Below are 24646 nucleotides of genomic sequence, written 5' to 3'. Positions count from 1 at the left end.
ATCTTCACGATAGAGATGCACAATATAAGAAAGAAGGGGGAAGGAGAGGAAAGGATGAAAGATAGGATGCTGATAGTACAGTGAACTAGAATATTCTAGTTCACTGCACTGATCGTACCATAGAGCGGATAGTACCCTGCACCCTGTAGGTTGAAAATTCGGCGATTCAGCTCTTTCATTAACCTGCTTTGCTCGACCGCACAGAAAAGATTTTTTTTTTTCCGTAAGCCGCCATCCCACAAATTTGTGTCCTTAGCAGTAAACTCCGTGGTATCTGTGCAGAACCCTGGGTGCCCTGCCATAAACCCCACTTTCGCAGCAGTACTATCGCCATCAAAATCAATAGCACGAGTAGAAGTTAACGTAAGCCTAAGCCAAATCCGAAATGTTTCTGCTCAATGCAATGGTTGTTGTTGGGTGAGGTGGTGTTGTGCTCATGTTTTCGTGCTAAATAATGACGAATGGTTAGTATAGTATTTTCCGCATATTGTTGGTGCGTATAACGCTATTTGAAGAAAACTGCTTTAAAGCACTGGTATGCCTAGCGATTCGTGAACATTGTGACAGTCGAAGCGACGCGTATTTGGTTAGGAGCGTTTTGCGTCGTGCTGGCATGTCGCCTACGAAATCAGTCACACTGAACTCCAGTAGATGAAATCAAGCCTCATCTATATAGTACATTAAGGAAGAAAACTGTTGCTACTAACAGCTTTTCAGCTTGGTATCAGCGCCAGTCGAGTAACTGTTGCATTTTCACTTCGTTGTCATAGAATGCATATTTCTCTTGCCAGCTGCAATGATTGACACGCGTCGCTGTTGTCGCGAATACAAAACCGCTTATATTCTGAGTCGGGATCTTTAAATTTTTATGCATTCGTTCTTGCAGCGTACACCTTTGATGGCCTGGTGGTGTTTGGACTCTTGGTGATCTGCACCTGTGCTTACATGCGCAGAGTTCCCCGGCTGAAGCAGTGGTTTCTCTCTGAAAAGAAGGGATTTTGGGGAGTGTTTTACAAAGGTAAGAATGAAATGAACTTGAATAAGCTATGTTTTTGTTCTGGATTGCTCTCTAAACCTTCGGAACACGGCGTCTTTCAAACTTTTCCATGCGTCTACAGCTGTTTTCTCGAAGTTAATGATGCCGGCAACATTTGAGATCCCTGCCGGACAAAATGGTTGAGTCATTTCGTGTATTAAAAAGATTCCCGTTCATGAAATAAAGAGGGAGGTAGCGAAGATCTACAGTGCACATAGGAAGTGTTGTCTGGTACTGGAACTGCTTTCCCTGACGCGGTGGAATATTTTACCAAAGGACACAGCAGCTGATTTTTCGATGAAATAAAGAGGGAGGTAGCGAAGATCTGCAGTGCACATGGGAAGTGCTGTTTGGTGCTGTAACTGTTTTCCCTGACGCGGTGGAATATTTTAACAAAGGACACCGCAGCTGATTTTTCGTTGTGGAAGCTGTTTTGAACGATAAAGAAAATAATTTGTTGGTCGCAAATGGGTGTGTTCAAGAATAGGGCTGAAGTTTCCTGAGTGTGGAAGTGTGCATAATTAGTTTTTGAGCCATTCATATTATTCTTGGGAAGTAGAGGATTTAGCAGCTTTGAAAACAAAGAAAGAGGCATAAGCAAAATGCAGTACTCGACGTTTGGCTTCTTTTATTGTGAGCCCGAAAGGATTTGCAGCTGTAAATCTACCATGGGTTAAAAGGGTACAGAAACAAAGTTTTGGGGTGTCGGTGTTTTTGCCTTTAAAGAGGCGTACAGACCTAGTAATCGTGAAGCTGAGCTCAAAACACCAGTGAACAGTGTGATAAACTGCAAGCAATTTTGTACTGGCAGTTTCGGTCGGCAGCAGTGTTGAAGTGCACCTTGACTCGCGGTTTACCGGCCAACCTGGACTACCGCAATTCCAATAACGACTGCGTTGCCGGCAAACACTGGTTGTTCGTGTGAACAACTACTGGGTTCAATGATGTCACAATAAAGTGCACCTTGACGCCGGTCAGTTCGGGTGGAAATGCCGAGCGGCTTCTTGGAAAACATTCAGAATTAACCTAAATTGTATCCAACTCAATGCCTGCAACTGAAACGTGCTAGACGATATCTCCTTAAGCCCATGAAACACATGATATTGCAACGGATAGAAGAAGAGATGAATGAAGACTCTCGGAGGCGCGCGTGCTCTGGATTCTGTGCCTGGTGCTCTGTGCGGGCCGCCCTGTGCTCTTGACCTGTGTGCTGTGCCCGGGCGTTCTCGCGTCGTTCCCGCCTGGACCACGTAACAATATCATTTGTTTGCATTTAAAATTTTGTGTGTACCCCTTTAACGCCGTGGTCAGCTGAACTGACACAACCAAAGAAGCTGAAATTGTTGGGAAATTTTTTAACACTGCTAGAAAATTGACTGAAATTATTCCTTGGCTTTTCATCTTACTGCTTGGGATACCAGTGTATGGTTTCATGCAATGTTACCAACCGGCAGTGGCAGTAATATAAAAAATTTTATGCCAATGACATGTGTTACAGAAGCTTATTGAAACCTATTCTTATTGATTTAATTTGTTCTTCCTGTTTTACAGCATCTGTTATAGGCACACGGCTGCACTTTTTTGTTTCTGTGAGCTGCGTACTGGCTGGCTGTTACTTGCTTTTCATAAAGTGATCGGCAAGAAATAAATTGGTCAAGATGCTTTTGTTCTGCCCAACGTGCTCCAACATTCTGATAGTAGAAGAGGGCATTGAATGCTATCGTTTTGCCTGCAACACGTGCCCATATGTGTTCAACGTCAAGCGGAAGATGTCAAGCCGCAAGTATCCACGGCTGAAGGACGTTGATGACGTGCTTGGAGGTGCTGCTGCGTGGGAGAATGTTGATTCAACAGAAGAAAAATGCCCTAAGTGCAGCCATGAGCGGGCCTATTTCATGCAGATTCAAACACGATCAGCGGATGAACCCATGACCACTTTCTACAAGTGCTGTAACCTTCAGTGTGGGCATCAGTGGAGAGACTGAGCGGCCATTCTTTTTTTCCTTGGGTTAAAAGCTGTTTGCACGTAGAATCACTATGGTTTCAGTTTCAAGACTTCTTCTTGCTACATTAAGCAAAACCAATAAAGCCTCACCAATCATATTGTTCAGGAGACGAGAGCCAAATGCAGTGGCCTATCTGTGCAGTTTCAAGCACGAGAGGCTGCATATTATAGTCGTGCATTCCTCAATAGATCTGGTTTTGTAAGAACGCTCTGGCAATGAAAAGTGATCATTACAATGTTTTGTTTACGACTTGCCTTTTAGGGTGAGGGCATTTGACCATGGATGTTGGCTTTGCTTTGTTCTTTTGCATGGAATTATTCTGGATATAACAAAAAGTCTAATAAATAAAGGTCGTTTCTTATCTGGGTCTTTTTGTCATAAATTACGGTGAGGGATTCCCGTCTTCTGCAGATTGCGTTTGTCTCGATCGCTGGATTCCAGCTGCTCGTTATGTTAGGCTAATGACTGGAAATTTGCAGCAACAGGGCTTGTTGGATATGAGAAAATTTAACTATCGTCGGACACTACCCAAGAACGAAGAGTCTAATTCTCCTCAGAGGAGGCCTTCCAACCAATGGAGCCGACTGATTCTCCCCCTGCACCAATCCCTTTGGACCTGCTAATGTGAAATTGCAAGGGGTGGCAGGTGAATGGGGAATCGCCATGGCTTCATTGGATTAACCGCGACGCCATGAAAATCGGTCCACGCCATTGGCGGGAGGGGCTCCTCTCAGGGGCATTTGCCGCTTCGTTCTTGAGTTGTATCTGACTATAAGTTATCTTGCATCCACGACAGTTCTGCATCAGCGGGGCTGCTGTTGTTTGCATTTTTGAGCGGCAATCTTGCTATTATAGTGTACGATGTGGACAGGCGCCGAGCGTCCCGCCCGACAAATGCCGACTAAATGCAGCCAGCGCGCAATGTTCCTCTGGCTCCTCTGGGAGCATCCGGCGAGAGACTTGAAGCCTAGTCGTAAAAAGTAAAAATGCATTAAAAAGAAGAGAGTCGGATGGATGGATGGATGTATGGCTGGATACGGCTGAACCCTTTAAATCGGGTGATGGCTCAAGCCACCTAGCCATGACTTATGGAATTATACTCGTCTTGCTTTTAGCCACCAATCATACAACCTTTGCTTGGTTACTTCTACCCGCGTAAAATCTACTTTCTCTTCACTGTCCTTAAACCCCAATGCCTTGGGTAAATCAGCCCCGCTGCTTTCCACTGTAGGGTGAAGCCCTTTACAGAAAAGTATCAAGTGTTCAGTCATTTCCTCCTCCTCTCCGCACGCAATGCGCAACGTGTCTATCTGGTGGTACCTGAATCTAGGTGTCCTAGTCCGCAAAACTCGAGTCCTGTCCTCAAACAGCAAAGAGCTTCCCCTATAATTATCATGGATATTTTCTTTGGCAATTTCCTGCTTAAAGATCCTGTATGTTCCCAGTGCCGATTTCGTCAGCATCCCTGTTTTCCACAGAGCTCTCTGTTTCTTTACCCTTTTTAACCGGTAATTGCTGATTTGCCCCCTTACTGCTGTCCAGATATTTGCTTGTCAATTTTCTAGTTCGCTTTGTTCATTTCGTGTCAACATTCTTTATATACAGGTATCTGAAAACTTTCCTAGCCCACTGCTTTTCCTCATTTTTCTCAATCGCGCCTCAAATGCTATCTTATTGCTAGCCTCTCTGCTCTCGAAAGACGCCCATCCCATATCACCCTGTATCCCCTGATTTGGCGTATTGCCATGTGCTCCCAAAGCTAGCCTCCCTACGCCATGTTGATAATTTCTAACCTTGCTTCAACATCTGGTCTCATGCACAGGACCGCATTACCGAAAGTCAGGCTAGGGACCATCACCCATTTCCAGATCCCTCTTACCACTTCATACCTATTGTAATTCCACAGTGCCCTATTTTTCATGACAGCTGCATTCCTACCAGCTTTATTCATTACATATTTTTCATGCTCTGTCAGATACTCAGCACCGTTATTTATTCACACCCCAAGATATTTGTACTCATCCACTACCTCTAACGTGAACTCCTGTATTCTATGCTCGCCGCCCTCATCATTAAATATCATGACTGCAGATTTTTTTTTTTACTAAACTTGAAACCTAATCTATCTCCCTCTGTGCCACATATGTCTATCAGCTTCAAGTCGGTACCCCCGTGGTCACGCCACGTGATAGCGTAGCGCGGCAGACTGACTGTAGATCAACCTCCTTGCTCTAGACGACCGCGCCACGGGCCGCGCAGACGCGCGCACTAAAGCATACCAACACCAAAATACTAAGGTAAGGTGGCTAACTAAGGACTGACTGGGAGAGCGAAAAAAACGGGGGAGAGAGCGGCTTCACGAGCGCTTGGCTTGCGAAGGCTGGCCGCTTGGCTTCGCGCTCCCTCTTAAGTTTTTTTTCCTCCATGCTGTAGCGTCTTACTGGAATTGGCGTGCATAAGCGCGCCTGCCACAGGCTATATACTTATTTAAAAATATATGCTTGTCTGTCGTCGCAGGTTTTAATTTCATGCACATGGATACAGTGACATGGACCACATAATATACACTCCATGGACAAGCGTCAGGTCGTGACGTCAAAGAGATGCGGCGGCGCTGGCGTCAGCAGTGACTTTCGTTGTGTAGGCAAAAAGCGGGACCTTCCGCATTGGGTGCGCCACGCTTGCGGGTTTCTGGGCACAATTCACGGTGTGCCGACAAATTGTGGTGCAGTTGGTTGAGCCACAATGGGGAAGAAAGGAAGTGGCATAGGTTGCCACAAGTTTATGGCACTCAGATAGGCGCGAAAGCTACGGGCAGGGGCCGAGGAGCAAGACAAGTTCGGCTTCACGGCTAATTATTACCGCTGAGCTCGTTTCGCCCCTTGGGTTATTATATTGCGTTTCTGCATTCAAATCTAATAAGTTGGTTCGTGTCTCTAACTTCGCATCGTTGATGTTCGGTCGCGTGGTGAACAGTGCAAAAATCAAGTAACGCCTGCAACTCGTTCTCATTCTGTCGTGCTCTCGCCATAAGTTTAGGTGCGATATTCCGTGTGCTCAGGATCGTAAGTTGAACGCAGGGGGCCATTTTCAAATGTTTATTACCCGGACAACGTCCCGAGGATCACTTCTCGCAAAAAAAGAAAAGACAAAAAGCTGCCGCCAGTCGCCTTCAGCATTCACACCGTGCCGCGCTTGAAGAAGCACCGGACTCGATCGGGTTTTTCTCTGTTTTCACGGCGGTTTTTCCTCTGTTTTCATTTTCGCGAATTTCAACAAGTGTGTCGTTTCAACGCCGGTCCAACGACGCTATGACCTCGACAAAGCCGCGCAGTATTATTTTGCAAATTATTTGAATTTTCACGTTGTAGGTCGGTCAGAACCTGGCGAACGCAGCAAATTCAACGCCAAAAGCCACTCCGATCAAGCAGAATGCACACACATGAATAAATTCTAGAATAAGAAGCAACATTTTATAGCATAGCAGAGAGCGTAAATTTCGTTTGGAGCTCGAGGGAAACGTCTATGCATGCGCTCGTGGAGCTCTCGGATCGCATTTGCCTTATTTAATGCAGCTATATATAGTGCTCATTCATTTCCAAGGTCTCCGGAGTGAAGCGGCTCGATGAAAATAGGAAGCACATTACAAGGTTCGTCGTGCGAGAAAGCTGATTCGCGTCGTGTATCACGTCGTCCTATCTTGCACTAGCAATCGGATATGCTTTATCGGCCCATAAGTTGAGAACTGTGGACGATTAGTTCCTCCCCATACCCCGCGCTTTCACCCGCCGTGGCGCTGCGCTGTTACTTGTCGCCAACTAGGCGCGGAGAAGCACCCGATACAGCGCTCCGCCTACTAATTCCGTCTGGCAAACAGGCTGAAAAAGTGCAGCTCTTCGAGCATCAGCAAAACTGTTTCTGACCACAAGCGACGCTAACGCTTTTAAATATTCGCATACACCAGTTGATTTCGAAGGCAGCGTCGCATGGCGCAGTGTAGGCGCGCTGCGTTTTGCCTACACCCCGCGTCGCTGCCGACCGCAGCGCCACCTTTGTTTACAAACATGACGCTTGTCTATTTAGTGGCGCACGTGGCACGGTCACGCTGGTCACGCTCCTTGAAGGCTCAGGGAGCCCCAAAACATGCCACGGACGTGTGTTAGGAGTTCTTAATTTTTATTTTTTGTTACCTTCTTGACTTGATCCAGTTTTTCGTGCCGTTGATTTCCCTGTGCAAGGGGTAGCCAGCATCATCATCATCATCATGAGGAGGAAACTTTCGGTAGAAAAGTTACCTGCCCGGAGACGTTTCACATTATTTCGCAATCGGTGTGCGTAAATAAGGAATAGTGACGCCCCGATGCACCGTGTTATCTCGGTCTTATGGATCAGGGCTGAGTGGCGCGTGTCGGAACACTGTCGGCTTTACTGGAACAGCCGCTGACAGAAGTATGAGTTCGTATCGCTCACTGAGCTGCGCAAAGCGCGGAATGGCGTCTGCAAGCAATCAACAGGTGAAATATATATACGAGCTACCCTACGGTCAGCGTAACAAACTGTGTAGGCTGTTGGACGCTGGTGGACGGTGGAAGGAATTAGGTAAGAGTTTCTTCTAATTCAGTGTTACAGTGTCTGCTTTTACTTTGCACTGTAGCGGCGAAGCGCCGCCGCAGTATACGTTGACGTTTTGGAACGAAGTGCGAGAAAAAAGTAACTGTCTTGAAACTTTGACATAGTTCTCAAGTTAACGATCTAGAACGGTTTCGTATTTCGAACAGGATAACTCGCAAAGGGAGATCTTTTGGCGCGGCAGCCGTCGTGCCCTGCGAAGCGCGTCGCTACTCAGCTTCCGCAACAGTGACTTTTGTAGCGTATTGTTTTAAAGCTGGTAGCGTTTTACTGGAAGTGGCATGCATAAGCGCGCGTAGCTGCTGCAGGCTACATACTTATTTTAAAAATATGTGCTTTTCTGTCGTCGCAGGTTTCAATTTCATGCACATGGACCACATAAGTATCAGCCTCATGGAACAAGCGATCCTCCGAAAAGAAAGCCCGACTGACGAACTTTTGCACAAATGGGGTGAAAAGAATGGCACAGTGAACCAGTTGTTTGTTTATTTGTACAAAATGAAGCACATGCAGGCAATGCTTATTATCAAGGACTTCGGTGAGTTTCCGGGCTGTATGGCCTGTTAAGGTGTGCGTTGGCGAAGAAACCTTAAAATGAGGGTCTTGTAACTACCGTGAAGCTTGTAAATGTTGTATATGAATCAACACTGGTATTCAATAATCCAATGTATGGTAGAGGGACATTTTGATCTTGGCTAGTGTAGCCAGTAAAAAGGGGCAGGAAGTTTGTCGATTGATTCTTATTAACTGTTAAAATACTCACTTAAGGTAATAACACCTCCTTTTAGCATGTTTAACTGAACAAAACAGCTTTGCAGTGTATGTTGGCATGGGCTCTAACTGGTCATTTTAAAGAACGAAATTATCCAGTTTGCTGGATGAAAACTCGATGCTACACCTATGAATTTAATTCCTTTATCTGGCACTAGCATTCATGCGCATGACCCTGTCATGCTCTTGTCAACTTCCTTTTGCAGTTAGCCCCAAGTACCACCACCTCCTCGACAGGGAGCAGACAACTGAACTGGACAGTGCTCTTCTGAACAGCAACAGCAATGTCTACCTTCAGTCATCACCAATGCTGAAAGGCACTGCACCACCACCTGATGTATGAAGCTTTGTTCATACTGAGGTGTCGCTTTGCATTGTTGACGATCCTAGTGCATGATAGTGCATTCAGGATTTCTTAATTAGGCAGCATAATTGGTTGAAATACCTGGACGTTACTGTTTTGTGAAAATGTGAAGCTGGTCGCGAGTTCAGCATGTTAGAGCACGTACAGCCCTTATGTGCACTTTACTGTCGTGTGCATGTCGTGTGTCCCAAGGTGCATTGTAGGCATTTATGCATAGCTCTGTTCTTCTCTGGGCTATGTACTGAGAGAGCAGTTCTCTATAGATAATGGCTTGCTCTTGGCATTGTGGAAAACCTTGGCTTTTCATCAAATACTATGTGCAGATGTTGCTGCAGCACTCCAATGCAAACAGTTTGCAGGTCACAGAGAAGTGTAATGGTGGTTTTCTCTGCAAGTTTTTGAATGAAGGTGGTCTCTGATGTGTAATAATACTACTGAATACTCGCATTGTTAGCCTTCCTTTAAAGCCAGTTTTGCACATTTTATTTTGATAGCATGTTTTGTCAATTACTTGTGTTCATTCTCTTTCCTTGCAGTCTGCTATGGGTGCAACTGCTTATAGCAAAAACTTTTACCCTGATGACTGTCACATGAACATGGACAAAGGGCACTCCCTGGCCAAAGTCAACAGCTCCAAGGTCAAGATGGTATATCCTGGGTTGTAAGTTGCAACTCCTGTGTAGAGCTCATGCATAATGTGTAAACATAATGTGACGAGATTTTCAGCGGTGCTCAACATTGTTAACACTAATATATTAGTGATATATCATATAAACCGCAAGCTATACGCAGCACTATATTGACAATACTCATATTTAAAGCACATTTCTAATATAACTCCATATTTTCAACGTTACAGAGCTGCATCAAGAACCATTAGCAACAAATTTTTAAGCTTCCATAGATGGCATGCCATCTAAACCAGCGGTGGGGCAAAGCAACTGCAAGTGAGCAGTGTGCCGCGCAGCCATTTTGCGGCTGGCCGGTTGGTAGCATGGCACAGCTATATGCTTCGCCCCTGTTTCTTTCTCTTCATTGCCAAAAAAAAAGTTGTTGATTATAGTGAGTGGCTGATTGTAGCATGCAGTAAAACACTTTTTACAACTTTACCAAAAACTGTGTTTTGATTCCAGGCCAGGCCAAGGCAACAGAAGCCCTGTGCAAGCTCCCCAGAGCACCTTTCCATCTGTGACTAATAACTGTTATGCGAATGGGAACAACTTGTACCCTCAGCTGCCGAAGTTCCAGCCTAGTGAAGACCAGAAGCTGAGCAGTACTGAAGGAAAAGTGCAGAATGTGGCTCCTGAAAGGGCTCAGAGTTCGGAGGGAAGAACTAACAAGCAGGGAGCAGCATGTGCAGCAAAAGGTAAGTGTGTATTGGATTCATAGATAGCCATGGTCATATACATTTCCGGATGGAATTTTCCTGCAAGCATGCCTGATATCATCAGATAGCAAAATGCAGGAGGCCAGGCAAATGCACCCTGCATTCTGCCTTGTTGTACTGTGTGAGTGCAATGTAAAAATTGGAGGGGACACTTAAGCTCTGCCTTAAGGGTATGACGTGATAACTTTGGTGGTTTAACGCCCATATATGCGGAATTGATCATTCTTGACTTTACATTCATGGATCCCTGGGAGTTTTCCGCTCGCAACGCCGATGCCGCCGCTGAATTTTCTACTTAACGGGAGCCTTAATGGTATCGTCTTAATAAATGTGGCAAGTGCAGTCATTCATGTTTCGAGGCTAGTGTCATGCGCCAAAAGTCCAAACATCTGGGCCAAGGCAGAGGCAACAGGTACTGTAGTTGTGTAATTTTGGGTTTGCTAAGTAGTCTATCAATATCTCTTTATGTAAAGAAAGTGAATCACTTGAATGATTGCAAGTATTGCAAAGCCAGATAAGCCACAATCTAGCAGTGATGTTGCACTTATTATTTTCAAGGTTCTAGTCTGTGTGACACTTATCAAGTGGTGACTGTGCCATATTAGTATTTTAATACTACTGACATGACATAGAATAAACATAGTTTCATTTGAGCATCATGGTTGCGACACTAATTGTTCGCATAGCTGGTATGCACACAACACTCAAGAAGATGCAGTGCAATGTTGGTGCTAGGCAGTGTCCCCTATACTTCTTTCAAAAATAACAAGCCGTTTTGCCCTGTGCATTGCTAAAGAAAGGCCATTGAATAGTTTTTGACTGCGTGAAGCTCATTGGATATCCACTTTCCAGAGCCAAGTGAAGCACAGCCTCTCGTCAATACAATACCTTATGAAGAGCTCAAAAAGGCCACCGAAGGCTTTATCGATGCCAATATTCTAGGAAAAGGAGGCTTCGGAACAGTTTACAAGGGATGTTGGAAGGACACAACAGTTGCTGTCAAAAGGCTTCATGTGGTGAGCCTTTCTTCTTTTTTTTTGCTCAACAACATGAAGTTCTGTATAAAATTTAGTAAGCATACTGCTTTAGTTGTACACAAGAACTTGCTGCTACCGCTTCCTGCATGCACAGGCTAGCAGCTGTAACAATTGTGGTAGCTGTGAATGAGAATAATAGATACATTGCTGGTGTACCCATAGAAACAATTGGTACCCTAATACCACGTTTGGTGATTTGTGCATGCAAGTTAGTTCTTGTGAACACGAATGATTTTTATTGAAACAAAAGAGCAAAACTGCATGCTTTTTCTAGCATTACTGGCACATTAGCACTGCATGAAAATAACTATGAAGCCTGGATATGAAGTCAAATGGTATGCAGTTCTTTAACAGTAGGACCGAAACTTTCTTATGCCATTGTGCTTGTTACTAGTGGGGTCGACAGTGCCTGAGCTTTATGCTCCTAGTGCACAAAACATTGAAATGGCACTGTTTGGAGCCATTTTTTTACTGAACAATTGCAGTAATTGTTAGCATGTTTAAGAAGCTCTCGTTGTTGAGACAGATGCATGTGGTTGTGGTGGTTTGGCCTGATGCAGAAAGAAAAGGATGGTGACATACGACAGGAGCAAAGCTTTAAACAGTCGCTCACTGAGATGAAGGTGCTACAAAGGTATGTGTAACTGCATGCTTATGTTTGATAGTTTTTCAGTGAATCGAATTCTTTTTGATTGAAAGTGAATATCTCGTGACTTATGTTGTACAATGACATGCACGCAGTTGCCGCATTGACAACATCCTGCCACTTTATGGTGTTTCCCTCGATGGACCGGAGCCATGTATTGTGTACCAGTTTATGCAGAATGGCTCACTTGAAGACAGGCTTCGCTGCAAGGTGTGTGTGTGTGTGTTCTCTTTTTCTCTATTTTTCTCTGACCTCAGCGGTGGCCGAGTCGTTGAGCATCCGCCTCGCATGCGAGAGGTGCAGGGTTCGATCCCCAGTGCCGCCGGGTACCCACCGGTGATACAATGGGTACAAGCTTTCCCCTGGTCTAGTGCTCAGCTTCTTTAGGGTGAAATGCTTGGGAAATGGGTCTTTGACCCCACCTTGAAAAATGGAAAATACCTTGTACCATGGTGCTCTTTGGCCGTAGATGCCCTTGCGCCATAAAAACCCATAATCATCATCATCTATTTTTCTCTATTTTCTCTAGGTTCTCTATTTTTATCAAGGTTACTTTCAAGATATCATGGAACCCATTGATAAGCTGTCACTTGTTGATGATATGGCTGTTCCCTTTTCCCGTGAGGGGGCAGTGCAGAGGCACTTGACATACCTAGCTGTGTTTGCCATTGACTGCAGCTTAATGCCTGTTAGAAGTTCGAGGCATTTTGCTTGTTGGAAAAAGTTTTCTGGATAAGAAAGACCTATTAGAAGCCACACCACAGATCTGAGTACTGTATGAAATGTTTTGCTAATATTTATTGCAATGACCATTTGCCACTGCCACTTTGGATGGCCTTTATGAATCTCAAATTTTTTCTAATTCACTGATTTGTGAGGAGCTCCGCTATGTGCACCAAAGAGAGCATGGTTTCAGCTAACTTGTCCCCCCCCCCCCCACCCCCCCTTCTAGCATGTATGGCTTAAAGGCCAGTACTTGTGCATTATGGGCCAGGATATTTACATCACAAGAAATAAGATACGTAGGAATGCTTGTGCTACCTTGCATTTTCTTTTTTTTGCAAGCTTGTCTCTTGTGTGTTCTTCTTAGCACAACACACCTAGCCTCATATGGACACAGCGAGGAACGATTGCCAAAGGCGTTGCCCGAGGACTGTATTTCCTTCACACCAGTCTGGTTGATGGGAAACCCCTCATTCATGGTGACATTAAAAGGTTTGAAACATTTTCTTTCTAATGAAAAAAAAAAATCTTTGTGATGAGAGGCAGTGAGCTGGTAAGGCTGCTGATGCTTAGTGTCTTTTCACGTTTTGATAAGCAGTCTCTACGAGCAAACTGTCACGACAGATTAAACTGCAACATTACCCGAATAATGCGTGCACTTCTTGGTTTCTTAGAGTATTACTTTAAAATCAAAGGGACATCGTGCCCTAATTCAGGTTGGCCTGAGTCAGTAGATTAGTAGTAGTAGTAAAACACATTATTTAAGAATGCAAATCAAGTGCTCAAAATGTGCTTTGCTTGCCACATTAGGCCAAGCTGATCCTCTTGATGCAAAGAATCCAGCCAGGTATGTCGGGAGAGAACTGAGGAAGAGGGAGGAGAGTAGGAAAGTTGCTGAAGGGCGACAGGACAGTAGGAGAGATAGTGCTGGATCGGCATAGAGTTCAGGGCAGCTGGGGCAGGAGGGGTCAGAATGGATGCAATATGATAAATGTTTTGCTGGTGTAATGAATGTGTTTAAGACAAAGACACTACTTTTTGTGAAAGCACAGCTTTCACTAGCTAGGAAACACACACAAAAAAAAATGAAGTACAGGCATAGCCATCATCAGCTGATTTAGCAAGTAAACTGCATGCATCGACACAGTTTTTTGGGCCTCGGATTTCAGAGGCTAGGCTCCACTGCCATGCACTTCAAAATGTTGATGACTGACTCCTTTTTGCGTAGATGTAGCAGGTTTGAATTGACTGTTGGGAAAAAATTTTAAATGGAATTTTCTCAGCTATAAATGCTTATTTTGCTGTCATACAAGCATCAACATATCCAGAAAAAGTTATAGAATCAATTTTTACTGGGAACACAAATTGCGTCGAGTTGTTTTCCGTATCCTAGCTTTTAAGATGTGAAATTTGTTTTAAGGGCTTCTTTGCATTTACCTCAAGAAATCTGCTTTCGATGTGACCAAGGTTGTTGGTAAGAATCTCTGCTTGTATTTCATTTGAAGTGAGAATCTCTGCTTATATTTTATTTGAAATGTTTACTTCGCTTGAAACAAGGCAGCAGTATATGTAATGACCCCTTTTCATTATTATTTTGCACTAATCTTCCTGCTGAGTATGGTTAATACAGTCGTGCTGGTGGTGGACAGGAATCGCTGAAATTCTTATGGCTTTACCCATTGCAGTTTTTAACTTTTCAGCTTGTCATAGATAGCCAACTTTTACGACATTATTGCAGGTTGCTGCTTTTCCTGTCGGCTTGGTAGCATGGTGTGGTGGCAATGTAGTCTGAATCAAAACAGCCTTTTTTTGACATGGAATTGTTTCTATTTTAGTGCGAACATCCTTCTGGACTCTAACTTGGAGCCAAAAATTGGAGACTTTGGCTTGACCCGGTATGGGCCTGAAGCAGATCAGTCCATGGTAGTGGTGTCTCATGTGCACGGCACTCGATATTATCTTCCTCATGAATACCTCAAAAGCAGGCAGCTGTCAACCAAGGTGGACATTTACAGCTATGGAATTGTAAGCAAACTACTTGTTGCAAAGTCATTTGTTGTAGAGTGGCGTTATTTGGGCTGCTGTGCAGTTAAAAGGTGTATGAGCACCTCTTTCTCCAGCATTATTTACATATATAGTTGGCTGAAGACAGTCTCTGCACTGATTTCATTGCTTCAGTGCAAAGCAATATGTTTGACAGTGATATTTCAGTCCATTTTTAGGTTGTTTTATCAAATGTATGCTTTAAAGTATGAATATTTCTAAATTTTTAGATAACAGATAAGCGCTGGTTGATGAGATAAGCAGGGGTAAAGATAACTGCTGGCCTTATTTATGAGTTTGTTTTATGCTAGTACCTTGATCTATTTATGCACTAACAGGAAGAGGCTTTGTATTTAGTACAAGAGACTGTCGGAGTCCTTCATTTTGTTGCTAATTGTTGCAGACAAAATGATATGAGAATCATTTCAATGTTAATTATGAACTCCTTGCAATTTTACAATAAGCCAATTTACTGCAATTTGCATGACTGGAGTCTCTGGTTATACTTGGTGACAACTTAACCCACTGTAATGTGCCAAATGCACCAGAATGTTAAAAATATAGACCATCCTAACCTGCTAGTGCGAGATTCACCCCATCCTAGTCTTCATCTCCAACCTTTTCACGCAGGTCCTTCTGGAGCTTGCAACTAGTAAACATGTGTATGACAGGCGGCGGAAGACAAGGACGTTGGCAAGTTATCCATCCCATCTTTTTCATACAGATTCACTCTATTTGGCTCATTGTTCCACAGTGTGGTTTTCCATTGTAAAAATTTTAGTTTTGGGTGAAAGAGGCAGATATATCCACTGAACCCACCTTTAGTACTCACTGTTTACATATTCAAGATTTACTTGGGATGGACATACTGGGAAAATGTGGTTTTACTGAGAGACCGAGCCATTAATCTTTGCTGTCATGTCATTTCCAGATTGAAACTGTACAAGACTGTGCCCAGAGTAACCAGTTAGACAGCCTTAGAGACACAAATGCTGGCGATGAAAACCAGGTCATCTTCAGCTTGCTCATTCATTTGGGCCAAAAATGCTCAAGCTATGACAGGAAGGACCGACCAGAGATGGAACAGGTGACAACTCTATCATACAGGAATACAGCATTGGCACAGCTCAGGTTGTCACTTCACAAAAATTTCACTACATGCAGGTGCTTCAGCAGTTCCGGGAGAATCCCAACGAAGCTGTGCGGAGTAAGTGATGCTTATGAGAAACAGAGTGAGAATTATTTTAACGCGTTAGTGTTAAGGCTCCCGTTCCGCAGAAAATCTGTCGGCGGCGGCGTTGGGAGTGGAAAATCCCCAGAGAAGCAGCCTCGGCGGGCCACCTAGGTCACGTGACCGTGTGGCATCGTCACGACCTGCCCACTCTATTGTGAGCAAACTGACCGCCACAGCAGGTGGCAGTTAATGATTGGTCATGAGAGGTTGCTCGGGAAGAGCAACTTGGGTCACACAAGCCCCACCTGTGGTAGCACCTGCCATCGCATCGCAGTGTAGTGGCGCATCGCTTAACTGTTGCACCACTGCACCTGCAGGAGCGGTGGGAGGACTCCCAGAGATCTACGAGTGTAAAGTCGGGACTGACCAGTTCCGCATATATGGGCTTTAATTCATTAATGCTATCATGTCATACCTTTAAGGCAGAGCTTAAGTGTCCCCTCCAATCTTTTTGCACCAGTTTTTATATTAACGTAATCTCAAGAAAGATTTTGCTTTTCGCAAAATAATGTTTACTGCCATTCCCCTGTGCTCTTTCTGAATTTCAGGCCAGGAAATAATGCACAGCTTGCAATTCCTCCTTTTGAGCATGATCATGTTGATGTGTTTCTGTCGAGGTGAAAATAACTCTCACCTTGGTATGCATGAGCATTCTTTACTTTGTGTGCACTGACCAGCATTTCTTCAGGTCCCTACTCATTCATTTCTCTCAGAAGTACACGGTAAAAGGAGTACAGACACCAAACTTTAGATTTTTGTGCTTCCTTTGTATTGATGCAAATTACATCAGTGCGTGCGTGCGTGTGTGTGTGTGAGAGAGAACAAATTTCAGTGTAAAATCCACTTTCGTGTGGTGACTACTCTTGTTTCTTCCCTGCTGTTCTTTCAGTTTCAAGAGCCTAACAGTGGCTCCGACCAGATATTGGCGTGGACTGGCATGAGAGTTGTAGTGAATTAAAATGACCAGGCAGCAGTTATATTACAGTTTTTCAGTATGAAAGCACTACTTAACATGGTTTCAAACAAAAATCTTACGTGAAGCTCGACCTTGAAGGTGAGCTTGGCCAACCTGGAGAAATAAATATTGCCGCGACTGGATTTCAAACCCGCGGCAGCGTGAACTTCTTCACTGCCTACTGCATGAGAGCTCTATGCTATCGCCATAGCCGATCGGACCTTGTGTTAAACTAAGCGCAAAGCAAAACCTTGAGCCAACCTGGCTAAACACATGCTTTTGCACTTGTACTCGATTTAACGCCATTAAAACCCTACCACTTTTTTTTGTGCCTGCATGACCGGAAACAAGCTTTGATGTCATAGCCACTGTTTAGCTGTTGAAAGCAAAACAAACATGAGAAGAAATTCAGTTATAAAATATTTACCTGGTAGAGGCAAATTTCACATGGTGATTTATGCGTACTAATACTTTACTACCCCAAAGAAGAGAAAAAGCAACCAGAAATTTGGTGTTTGTACCCCTTGAAGTTGGGGCCCCCACACAGTTTCTGCAGCTGCTAAGCGGCCAGCCGCACACAATCTTTCATATCTACAGGACTCTCTCAGGGGGCACTGGTGCCCCCCAGCACGCCTGGAAGCCCATCACCTTTTGACCTGCAGAGGTGGTACGACATTCGACAAGGCCAGGCTACCAAACCCACTAATCTGACACCAAACAGTGCCTTCCCCACAACACCAACCAATGCTCAGGCTGCAAGGCAAGTGCCTTTTGCTCACTGTTACATTTCTCTACATGTTTCGAAAAATCATTAATGTGTAACAGGGAATGCAGGACTGCGTTCATGTGTTTGCACTGTTGCCATCACTAATTTTCTAATTTTATTTCAGTTATATCTACCCCAGTGCACTCGCATAAGCAATTATTAAAATTTTTCTTGGAGTTATACAGTGGTGTTGCAGCTTTCCAATGTTCAGCAAAAAATATCATGCAGAATATACATTGCAGAATATCATGAATTACTTTTATGTGCAGTAAATTAGTTTGAAGTATGCCAAATCGTAGGAAATTTTGTACCATCGACAACATGGTCAGGTAGACAGGTAGGTACACACGATTGAAAAATGTGTAATGTAGTACACATATGTGCGAATCCAACATGTTATGTAAATGACACAGTAGAAATTAAAGTTCTAACTTTAAGTGGCTTTAAATGCAGACACTGCTGCATCAAGCTGCTATAGAATCGCCGTGAAAACAGAAAAGTTGCGGGGTGGGCGCAAGCCTGATAGCAGTTTTTGAAGCAGCCATTATAGCCCTTCTTGTTTAATTTTGCGGCTAGAGCTCAGTAAAGGGACCCTGAGAACATCTCCATGCAATTTTAGTTCCTTGTAAAAATTGATTCTATGCTTCCTTCAGGAATGGTATTAAAATATTTCCCATCATTTGATTCAAATTCGTAATGCCTACACCGAAACGGCTGTGTCATCATTTTCAAGCGAATGGTGGTGTAGCGAAGCCTCTGGTATCCGCACCCGAAAAACTGTTGACGCACCATAATTTACACTTGTGAAATTGGCCGGCGGTGGCGACGTATTTCATTCTTTCACATTACAGGCCAACTTCAGTTTATTTTCAGTCTCTGTTGTGATAGCAAGAAAATTTTTATTCTCACATTTATTTTTTTTAATTTTATGCGAGGATTGTAGGCTAGAATCGTGAATGTTTAAAGATGATTAAGTTGCTTGCATTCCGCTTTGCAAAAGTATTTGTGCAAGAAATGTGACTCAAATGGTCACATGCTGGGGGTCAAGCATTGCATCAGCTTCCCAAGTTTCACGTGTCCATTGCTCTTGGATATAGCCAAGCTGTACAATTTGTGGGTTCATTCGTCAGGAGTGAGACATCGTAGTCTGACATGGTAACATGTCTCATCTCAATGTAGACATTGCATTTTTAATGTTATAAACAAAATCAATGTGCCTTGACTGATCCAGCAGTACTTTGCAGCACATGTTGCACATAATGTCTGCCCTAAACAAAAGGCCACTCCATTTGCAGCCCCAAAATGTCACCCACGTTTCCGCCCCGGACCGTCCTGCCTTCAACATCTCCTCCTGCGCCATCAGTTATAGAAAAGGAAGTTGTAGCAGAAGCCTGTCTTCCAGTGATGCTGGAACAGCCTGTGTCATCGCCGGAGAACCAGCTTCCCATGGTGTCCATACTTGGCGTAACTCAAGGTGCAGTTAGTCACTCGGGCGAAGGCAGTGTTAGTGAGGGAGCAACAAATGCGGTTGCGGCCAGCCCTGCAGGACTGCTCGAGAGGGAGCCAATTATTGTGACCCGTGATTTGCCTGGCGGTGAGCTGAAATTGCCAGACTTGGATGAGCTGGACTTGAGCTGCTCTGGTCTCAGCCCTGCAGGAATGCTCAAGGGGGAGCCAATTATTGTGACCCGTGATTTGCGCGGCGGTGAGCTGAAAATGACAGACTTGGATGAGTTGGACTTGACCAGCTCTGGTCTCTTGGATGATGAGGACGACGACGAGGACTACAACAGTCAGTATACTGGTGCCGAGAGCAAAAGTGAGGCAGTTCCAAGGGATGCACGAGGACAGTGACACCTGTGACATTCGGGAGGAGTTTTGCTTCACATGCACAAGTACCTACACTTTTTTTTGGCAGTGCTCAGCGATATCCTGCATGGACTTCACACAGCGAACCTTCAGAGTGAAATGTTGTGCACCACAGATATGAGAATAGGCAAGTGTGCAACATTTCTGTTTCTTATGTATACTGTGATATGAGTGTGCTGTCAAAAGAAAATGTGTATTATCAGCTCATACACTGTTTCATGCTTCAGTTTGGGTGCACCTTCTTTGTGCTAATAACCACAGCTTTTGGCAGTAGACATTTTGGTGCAGTAAGCAGTCCCACTTTTTTAGTCAGACTTTTTGCCGTGTAGTCATGTTCAACCGCGGCGATATTTTAGTATGACGTAAATGTATTCACATTAGAAGCAAATGGCTATTTTTAGAAGCAGATTTTATACAAGTACATTTTAGCTTCCATTATTGTTGGGATGCAAAAGCAATTACATGTGCAGAGCAAATGCAAAGATAGAAAGTGTTCGTACAATGCATGTGACTATCATCACATTTGTATGTTTCATTGTATTGTGTTTGCCATTGTGATAGGAGCAGACCTGCTGTAGTATAGTTTTTAGTGCCATCCTAAATAAAAAAACCAGCCAAAAACAATGGGTGCATCACTGATGTCTAGACGTCTACGCCAGATGCACACCTGCCTATGTTCATTCAATACTGAAGTGTCTGGCGCTCTAACAAGCACTATGAAAACTACTTTCACCACCCCTAAGCACGTAATAGATCCATGCAACTATTAATCACAATTAGGCTTAGCAGTCCCCAGATTTTGCAATGAATTCTAGGTTTCAAATAAAAGCTGTTGGACCAGACATCGCTCTTAGGTTAAAATCTGTTTAGAATCACTATGCTTTACAACAAAATAATTTGCAGTTGTTTAATTATTACTGTACTCAAGCGCCATAAGGCATTACAGTGGGGGGCAAGGCAAAAATAACACAGTTGATAAAAAGCAGGTAAAGCAATTAAAAGGAAGCAAGCAACAATATACAACCATTGAACCAATGGCTGAGGTATAAGGACACAGCCGAAAACTAGCAAAAAAAGCAAGGAAGCAACAGAATTTACAACCAATGAATGAACAAGGGCTTAATTACAATGCATGTTCCATGAAGATGGATCAGTGGTAGTAATGGTAGCAATATCATGTGGCAGTTTATTCCATTTGCGAATTGGTTCGGGGGAAAAAAAGGACATCCTGAAGAATTTCATCTCGCATCTTGTTGCTTTGATTTTATTAGCATGATCAAGCTGCAGTGATACGCAGTGAAAATTGCAAAGATAATGTTTCCAATTAATAGCAGTCTTGCTGTTATATATACTGTGAAGAAATTTTAGCCTCAATAATTTTTTTGTTGCTGCAGTGGTTCCCCTCCTAGGTTTTTGCACTGAAATTCCTGAAATAATTGGCACGCACAAATCGCAAAGCCAAATTCTTTACCCTTTCAAACTAATGAATGTCCACTTGCAGCCAGGAGTCCCACGCACAACAAGCATATCCAAGTACAGGTCTAATGTTAGTTTTAGGCAAGAGCTCTGGAGCATTGAGCGCAAATTCTTCGCATTTCTGCAAAGAGAACCTTGTCTTGCCTGTAAAATAATCTATATGACGATGCCAAATTAATTTTGGGCAGTAAACACCGAGGCATTTATGTTCGAAAACTGTTGACAGTGTTTCTGCGTTAATGCTGTATTCAAAACCATGAGCGCTCTTTTTGTTTCTAGCAAAACTAATGTACACAGATTTTCTCATGTTAATATCCACGTGCCAAGAATTGCATCAGTTAGCAATCAATGTCAAAGTGTTCTGCGGAGATTTGTCTGCAGTATGAATGACCTTGTGCAAAATGCAGTCTGCAAATAAACGCATTTTTGAGGAAATACTGCAACATATGTCGTTCATATATAGATGAAAAAGAGGAATGGCCCCAATACTGACCCCTGTCGTACACGAAACAATACATCTGCTTGACCAGACTGCGTTCCATTTAACACAACCATTTGGCATCTCAAACGAATCTTTAATCCATGCAATAGTTGTACAGTTCAGTTCAAGCAATAACGAATGAGGGACTAAGTCAAATGCTTTCCTGAAGTCTAAATATAGTCAATAGCAAATCCGCTGTCTAGGGCTGATGCCAGATCATATGTACATTCATTCAGTTGCATAACACAAGGAAAACCAGAGCATAAACTGCATTGCAGGGGGCTTAGTAACGAAAAAGAATTCAAATGACTCATTATGTTTTCGAAAAAAACATGCTCAATATCTTTACAGCTAATACTTGCAAGTGATATCGGGTGTAATTCGACACAATAATACACATGCACAAGTTTCCAGTCATCTGACAAAACACTTTCTTGTAGCGATTTAGTGAAAGTAACATATAAGTATTTTGATACTGAGCATGCATACGAAGACAGTAATGCAGATCGTAAACCTTTTGAAAGAGTGGCTTTTGAAGCATTCATTTGCTTGAACAATGTCTGGATTCCCCGCTTATCAAAAACTATCTTCCATGTGTTATATGCGCTTCACAGTCATGTCTGCTGAGGCAATGAGCAAGCACAAAGCTGAAGTATCAAAGAGTTTTTGCCTTTGTAAGGGCATTATGAATCAAGTTGTCATTATTGTCGAGCGGTGAAATTGACACTGCATCTTTGCCATTCAATTTGATAAGTTGGCAGAGTTGTTTAAGGCGCCTCTGTATATTTGAATGAAAAGATTCCAAGAATTTGTCTTCTTCTAGCTTTAGAATACCTGTCGTGTGTTTAGGTATTTCCTCAATTTTTTTTTTTTTATGCAGCGAAAGTTTTTCTGTATGCAGCGTATGCAGTTGCTCTTCTGGTAATCCTGAGTACTTTCCTAGTACACCACATCTTAGATCTGCTGCGTCGCGCCGTCATTATACATGACGGCACATATCGATTGTGCAACTTGAAAAGTTTATTTTTGAATATGGCCCACAATGTATGCACATCTCGGTTTGTGCTAGAGTTTCAAAGCACAATGTAAATCTAAGGAAAGTGGTAAATCATTTGTACTGGCATTCCAATAGCTGTAAATGCACAATCAAGTACAATTTACAATTTTTACGTACTGCAAATTTATCTCACAAAGAAGAGACAGCATCATGGTTGCTAAAGCCTGGGAGTACTACTGACAACCTCACAGCCGCGAGAGTATTCCTGAATAAAAGATTTAAAATATTAGTTCCACATGTAGGCTGCAGGACAAACTATGTCAGAGCATAAGAGCAGCATATTTCTATGATTGCGTTGGTTGACGCATTCTATACCTTATATGTAGCCCCTGATGAGCCTAGTTCACCTCAGGAAGCTTAAAATTGCCTATTATCATGTAGTTCGTTTGTACAATCTCAGTTGCATCACTCGTCTTATGCAAAACATTAGCTGTACTACAGGGTGGGCGATAAAACGAACACAAAGAAACAGTTTTGCCGTTTTGAAGCCTAATGAAATCCCAGACTGCCTCGCGTTGACTGACATCTATTTCAAGTACTCTAGAGTTAATCACCTCGTTGATGAGAATAAAGGCCTCCTCCGCGACAGTTTCGGTGCTTCCATTAGTAAATATAGTTGTTGGGGACAATTTCCTTGTTGCTAACACTTTCATTTAGCCAAGATTTCCATTTGAGCACCACACAAGGCCGAGTCAAGAAGGGCAGCGAATTCGTTTAATTCCTAATCTCTTACAGTTTACAATCAAGACTAAAAGATAAGACCGATATATCTGTGTCTGTCAATCAGCACACATTACGAGGTCAAGCGATTCATCAGATATACTTGACACTGTTTTGATACATCTGACATCTTCCAATAAATACCACAATGTCGAAATTTGAAGAGCAATATCTTGCTGTAGATTTAAAGTGGGCAGTTCTTCCAAAGTAAAAAAAAAAAAAGGTGCTGTATGCACCTTGTCCTTCAGAGTTAACAAGCTTCAAGGCGTGTTTCACTCCAGAAGGCTCATCACCACTCTTATTTCACACTTTTGTTCACCCTTTGTGCACAGACTATTTCTGTGAAGCTGAGAAGACAACCACCATATTGTGCTTGCTTACAGTCTTCTTAACTGCTATGGCGATAAGAAATGACCACAGGTATATTGTTCCTAAGTGCATTCAAGCTGCCGTGCAGAACCAACTAGCTCCGTTTCTAGCGTTGCGAACTGCCTCAGCAACACAGAAATAGACTCAGGTCCGTTTCGCCATGCCCAAGAAAATTTATAAGTTATGCCATGAGGTCAACTCAGAATCGCCTTGCGTAAATTTCATACATCTAAAGTGTATGCACTCCATCTCCCCCACTTGTGAGAGCAAAGAGCCAGACAATCTGACAGAGGCATAAACAAAACGCTTTGCAAGCACAACCAAACTTTCACTCTTAGCAAACATTGGTGTACAAAGCCCTGCCAATATATCACAAGTTGTTCAAATAAAACAGTTGGGACAGTTGTTCTCAGTTGTTATTCTAAAAATACTTGTAATTTGTTCACTTTTATGGCACAGGGAGCCTAGGAAAACCCCGTTGTTCAGGATAAGGAGAAGTGATTGTTATTTTATGACATTCTTCTGAACATCACACGACTTTAAATCAAACGATTTTTTTGGTGTCACTGCTATTTAAAATTAACCTTTTTGCCACAAAAACTTTACAATTACGCATGATAATTACCTCATCTTCCCCACAAAATTTACGTCCAGAAAGTACCTTAAGAGTAAATTTTTGCTGTACAGTATAAAACCGATCTTAAATGTGCAGTTTGGCCTAAAAATTTTAACACAGAAAAACTTTTTCAAAGGTTTGAGCAGTAGTTTTTTTCTCAATTAAAAGTCCTTGCTGCATAAATAGGACCTCTTCCTTTGATACCATGCTCTCAATGGCAAGTGCTTGCAGTTTTAGCCTCTTATTTTCCTGTTTTTGAACTGTGCAAAAACTTAATACTCAGAAATTGACCAAAATAAGATGAACAGCATAGATAGCCAGCACAAGCGACAAAAAAACAAGGTCTTATGAAGACTAAAGGCTAAAATTTCAAATCCAAAATTTGGGTGATGCGTTTCTACTTGCAAGAGCAAGACTAAGGCTCATTCACATTTGCGAGTCATGAAGGACATGCTACAACC

The 24646-nt window shown here is 43.1% G+C and overlaps 2 protein-coding genes across 2 annotated transcripts; both read left to right on the top strand.

The window, feature by feature from the left end:
* Positions 1-329: 329 nt before the first annotated feature.
* On the top strand, positions 330-3403 carry LOC144098791 (protein kish-B-like). Its single transcript, XM_077631660.1, has 3 exons — positions 330-464; positions 887-1018; positions 2588-3403. Exons 1-3 carry the CDS (start codon positions 455-457, stop codon positions 2668-2670), a joined length of 225 nt encoding a protein of 74 aa, XP_077487786.1. The 5' UTR covers positions 330-454; the 3' UTR covers positions 2671-3403.
* Positions 3404-7300: 3897 nt separating this feature from the next.
* LOC144098788 (pelle-like serine/threonine-protein kinase pik-1) lies at positions 7301-20090 on the top strand. Its single transcript, XM_077631658.1, has 15 exons — positions 7301-7641; positions 8024-8209; positions 8649-8779; positions 9343-9467; positions 9940-10172; positions 11046-11209; positions 11791-11864; positions 11972-12086; positions 12967-13091; positions 14435-14624; positions 15273-15335; positions 15574-15729; positions 15807-15849; positions 17429-17591; positions 18893-20090. The coding sequence occupies exons 1-15, from the start codon at positions 7494-7496 to the stop codon at positions 19449-19451; spliced, it is 2475 nt and encodes an 824-aa protein (XP_077487784.1). The 5' UTR covers positions 7301-7493; the 3' UTR covers positions 19452-20090.
* Positions 20091-24646: the final 4556 nt, after the last annotated feature.

This window comes from Amblyomma americanum, chromosome 7 (assembly GCF_052857255.1).
Source record: "Amblyomma americanum isolate KBUSLIRL-KWMA chromosome 7, ASM5285725v1, whole genome shotgun sequence".
Taxonomy (NCBI): Eukaryota; Metazoa; Arthropoda; class Arachnida; order Ixodida; family Ixodidae; genus Amblyomma; species Amblyomma americanum.
Note: the sequence above shows the minus strand (reverse complement) of the source record. Positions and strands in the feature narration are given on the sequence as shown.

Excerpts from the sequence above, each read along its gene's own strand:
- LOC144098788 (XM_077631658.1), top strand. The coding sequence starts at position 7,494 with ATGAGTTCGTATCGCTCACTGAGCTGCGCAAAGCGCGGAATGGCGTCT. Across the intron at positions 11,865-11,971 it reads GAGATGAAGGTGCTACAAAG|TTGCCGCATTGACAACATCC; the intron begins GTATGTGTAACT and ends ACATGCACGCAG. Across the intron at positions 15,336-15,573 it reads GGCGGAAGACAAGGACGTTG|ATTGAAACTGTACAAGACTG; the intron begins GCAAGTTATCCA and ends TGTCATTTCCAG.
- LOC144098791 (XM_077631660.1), top strand. Across the intron at positions 1,019-2,587 it reads TTGGGGAGTGTTTTACAAAG|CATCTGTTATAGGCACACGG; the intron begins GTAAGAATGAAA and ends CCTGTTTTACAG.